The following is a 4009-nucleotide window of genomic DNA, read 5'->3' as shown; positions in this document are numbered from 1 at the left end:
CGCCTGAGTTGGCTGCTCGATCAACCTGATTGACAGTGACATTATGAATGTCATTGAATATTCGCTCATTATATGAATGTGTTAATGTGAAATTTAAGCGACTTAAGCCATTTCACTACACTCCAGCTAGAGGAATGGATGATGCTGACTAAGGTAGGCCGTTTTGTTAATTTCCAGCGAATTTCAATAGTTTATGTTGGGATTCTAAGAAGAACTGGTTATTTACTAGTTCTGTATATCCGAAAAACATGAAGATTTAAATTTTTATATTCAGTTATATAATGTTTTCGTTTAAAAATAAACTGAAAATCAGCACGAAAACATGCAAAATCAGGAAAGAAGAAGAAGAAGACGAATTGACAATTCAGTCCGCATCTTCTCACTCAATTCCGAATGATTTCCGAATCAACCGGTTGTAGGCGAACCGGTTCATTCGGAATCGGTTGTTGCACTGGAGTTGGAACTGATTCGGAATCCATTATGATTTCCACATGAAATTCCGAATGAAAATTTCTCGCCGATTCGGAATTGATTCGGAATCTATTCGGATATGATAATGTGGGAGTGTGCAGGAAGCCAATTTTGGGTAAAATGGGTTTTACTTATTTTTGAGTAAAAGCATCAATAGTACTGATTAGGTAGAAACTACGCAAGCGATATAAAAATCAACTTGGGTAATTTGATTTCAGTTTTCGTTCGATGGTTTGAAAAATAAAACGCAAACAATAAAGTCAACTATGATTACTTTATTTATTAAATATTAATCTTTTTACATATTTCATCAATGTAACTATATCATTGAACTACCAAGGCTATTCTATTCAGCTGCTGGAACTGCACCGTTTAACGATCGAACGCATCTCAATATCTTCCATCGCCTGAAATGATATTGCGGTGTAATTATTATTTTAAAAAGAAATTATACGAAGCTACTCACACTGCGATTGATGACAATCATTGAATTATTCTCCCAAAACCGGCAATTTTACAAAATAATTTCACTCACTTCAAATCTGACCGATAGTTTCTGCAATGCAACACACAAAATTTTTTCACCCAACAGCAACTTATTGAAGTAAATTACACTGTTGAGTGAAAACTACTCAACCGATACAGTACTTTTCACCCAACAATTAAAAACATGCTTGATTACTTCATGTTAGGTGAATTTAAGTCAACCGTTGGGTTTTTTTTGGCAGCGTGTAGTTGCTTGGATATTTGGAGACTTTTTACCTATAATTTGGTTACTGGTCGAAGGTAGAGAATTACTCAAGACTAACTAGTTTTCATGTTTTGTGTACGCGGAGATGCCAGATACGGTGACAAGGAAATTCGTAAAGATATGATTTCACGTACTGGTAAATTTTGAATAATATTAAAATATCTAAACATCGCTGAAATTGATCGGGTTTGTTCCGAATTGGCTATTAGTTTGTGTTAATGTGTCACACTATTGTATAGCACTTAAATTTTTTTAGTGAAGATGCAAATGAGAACTAATGATTTGTGTCATTAATTAGGAGTATATTAAAAAATTGGCACCTCTGCTACAAGTTTTACCCGTAGAAAATTCATTTTCAGAATCTAAACATTGTTTACATAAATGTTGATTCAAAATGACCACGAATAGTCCAGTTAGTATGGTTCTGTCGGCATCAGTACTTGGAAAGACAAAGACAACTCAACCGCAGCAACCACAACCTTTAAAGATTTCAAGCGATATTCTGGACGATTTGGGAAGCCGATTTATTATCAATGTTCCTGTTGAAGAGCGAGAGAATCTCATCCGGATTTGCTTCCAAATCGAGTTGGCACATTGGTTCTATCTAGATTTTTATTGTTCGGTTCAAAAACAAAAATGTGGCATCAAACAATTTGCTTTTCAGCTCTTTGAGGTAACTTAAAATAAATGTACTGTTCATTTCTCATCTATTCATTTGTATTTTTTTTTAGCATATACCCTTCTTAAGACCACACTTGATTTCGGTGGATACGATTTTGGATGATTGGAAACAGTATAAGCTGACTGTGCCAACATATGGAGCAATACTTCTATCCGAAGATTTGAAACATGTTTTGTTAGTTCAATCTTTCTGGGCAAAATCGTCGTGGGGTTTCCCGAAAGGAAAAATCAACGAAAATGAAGAGCCTCTAAACTGTGCTATCCGGGAGGTGTATGAAGAAACAGGTTACGATATAAAAAATTTGATTGTGCCCAGCGAATACATAGAGTTAGTTATTAATTACCAATATACTAGACTCTACTTAGTCAGTGGTGTACCGTTTTCAACGGTATTTTCACCCCGCACAAGAAATGAAATAAAATGTTGCGAATGGTTTCCGATCGAGCTGCTTCCAGTAACTAAGAACGATAATTTTGTCAAAAACAATCTCAGTTTAAACGGAAATTCGTTCTTTATGATACTGCCGTTTATCAAACGTTTGAAAAAATGGTTGGAAAAACTACAGAAGAGCAAGCATAAGGGAGGAACCAATAAATCGCCAGTTTTCAGCTCAGCAGGCAAACAGAATAGTAAATATTCAGGGAATTCAGTAAGTCAAACTCAACCCAACAACAACCGACAACGACAAAGACACAAGTCTTTGGGTGACATCGAACAGCAACAGCGATCTAAATCCAGTGGATCCCAACAGGTTACAAACACCCAATTGAATCAGTCGAATTCCATCCAAAACACTCCCAATGCCTCTACTTCGACGGCAGATGGATATAAATATTTTTTAAGTGAATCGGTTGAAACACAGCTCAGTACCTCAACTTCAAATAAAAAATCTGTGAAGAAACAGGTTCATCACGAGGTCGGAGTAAATAATTCCATTACTGGTACAGGGGGAGGTGGGCGATCACAAACTAAGAGAAAACTGTTCGAGGCTGTTCCGAATGCAGATGTGCAGATTGAGATTGCCAATAAGGATCCTTATGCCATGTTTGACGTTAGCACAGCATGGATGGGATTTAAACTTGACTACAGTAAATTTGTGTAAATTGTTTTTTATTATAGCCCAGCTGTGATCGACTATTATGTAGTGCTGTGGACGTGTTTCATCTTTTGACATCATTTTTAACAACTCAACCATTTCATAGTTGTTTGATTTTTATGAATCAAATACAAATAAATATTATTGTTGTAAATTGAGGAAATTTGAATAAAAAGAACATGACGAACTTAAAACAGCTTTTTTTGTTCTGTGTTGAAAATTCTCATACCTAAAAGAGGGGTCATCATTTTACTGATTTCAATGTGTATAAGAAACTTAACGGTTGTTTGGAAAAGTGATCACCAAGTAGCAAATCGCCTACAGAGGCGCTTCGAGCAGCCCAGCAATTGCTTATGGGCTCTTGTGTTCGAGCTTGCATACAATCATAATTCATGTATGCAAGACCGGAGATTTAAAAAATAAAATTTTACACATGTTTGAAACAGCGTTTTCAAATAGTTTGTACTAGATTGGATGTCTGTTCTCTGTGCCTGTATGGTAAATCCCTTTTTTTTTATTGTTTATGTATTTTAAGCACTGTGTAATTTCTGAATTCCTGAAATCTCCAATATGATCGGTCCAACACGAAAACGTTGTTGTCTCGACTGAGTCCAATAATAATAATGATAACAAGATTACAATTATATGTCACAAACAGTTTCGAGACTAAATGTCAGGTGTGTAATGTCAGAGACATAACTGGATGTCGTGAATACGAATAAATCTGATACTCTTTCTCTATACTTCCGAATATCAATTAGTTGATAGATTGTGTGAATTGTGCAAGTTTTCACCTTTTTTACTATTAGAATTTGAAACGATACAACTAAACTAAAGTGCAGATTAGTTACATGAAGCTATTTGACATACAATAAAATATAACGAAATAACCAGTATAGTTTTTTATGATATAAACGATATTGAACACTTGTGCAGTTTTGCTCTGCGAAAATTGCTCAAAACTAATCAAATTATCCTAGGATTGCACCATACTGATGGTTTTAATTTC

At 35.1% G+C, this 4009-nt stretch overlaps 1 protein-coding gene across 1 annotated transcript; it reads left to right on the top strand.

Moving 5' to 3' along the window:
* The first annotated feature begins 1339 nt into the window (after positions 1–1339).
* LOC131437526 (m7GpppN-mRNA hydrolase) lies at positions 1340–3184 on the top strand. The gene is made up of 3 exons (XM_058606929.1): positions 1340–1358; positions 1582–1895; positions 1954–3184. Exons 2-3 carry the CDS (start codon positions 1617–1619, stop codon positions 3004–3006), a joined length of 1332 nt encoding a protein of 443 aa, XP_058462912.1. The 5' UTR covers positions 1340–1358; positions 1582–1616; the 3' UTR covers positions 3007–3184.
* Positions 3185–4009: the final 825 nt, after the last annotated feature.

The sequence above is a fragment of the Malaya genurostris genome, chromosome 3 (genome assembly GCF_030247185.1).
Source record: "Malaya genurostris strain Urasoe2022 chromosome 3, Malgen_1.1, whole genome shotgun sequence".
Taxonomy (NCBI): Eukaryota; Metazoa; Arthropoda; class Insecta; order Diptera; family Culicidae; genus Malaya; species Malaya genurostris.
The sequence above is the reverse complement of the archived record's forward strand: the minus strand, read 5'-3'. Positions and strand labels throughout refer to the sequence as shown.

Bases quoted from the DNA above. Each gene is read 5' to 3' on its own strand.
- LOC131437526 (XM_058606929.1), top strand. From the start codon at position 1,617: ATGACCACGAATAGTCCAGTTAGTATGGTTCTGTCGGCATCAGTACTT. The intron at 1,896-1,953 runs GTAACTTAAAAT...ATTTTTTTTTAG, and splicing joins TTGCTTTTCAGCTCTTTGAG to CATATACCCTTCTTAAGACC.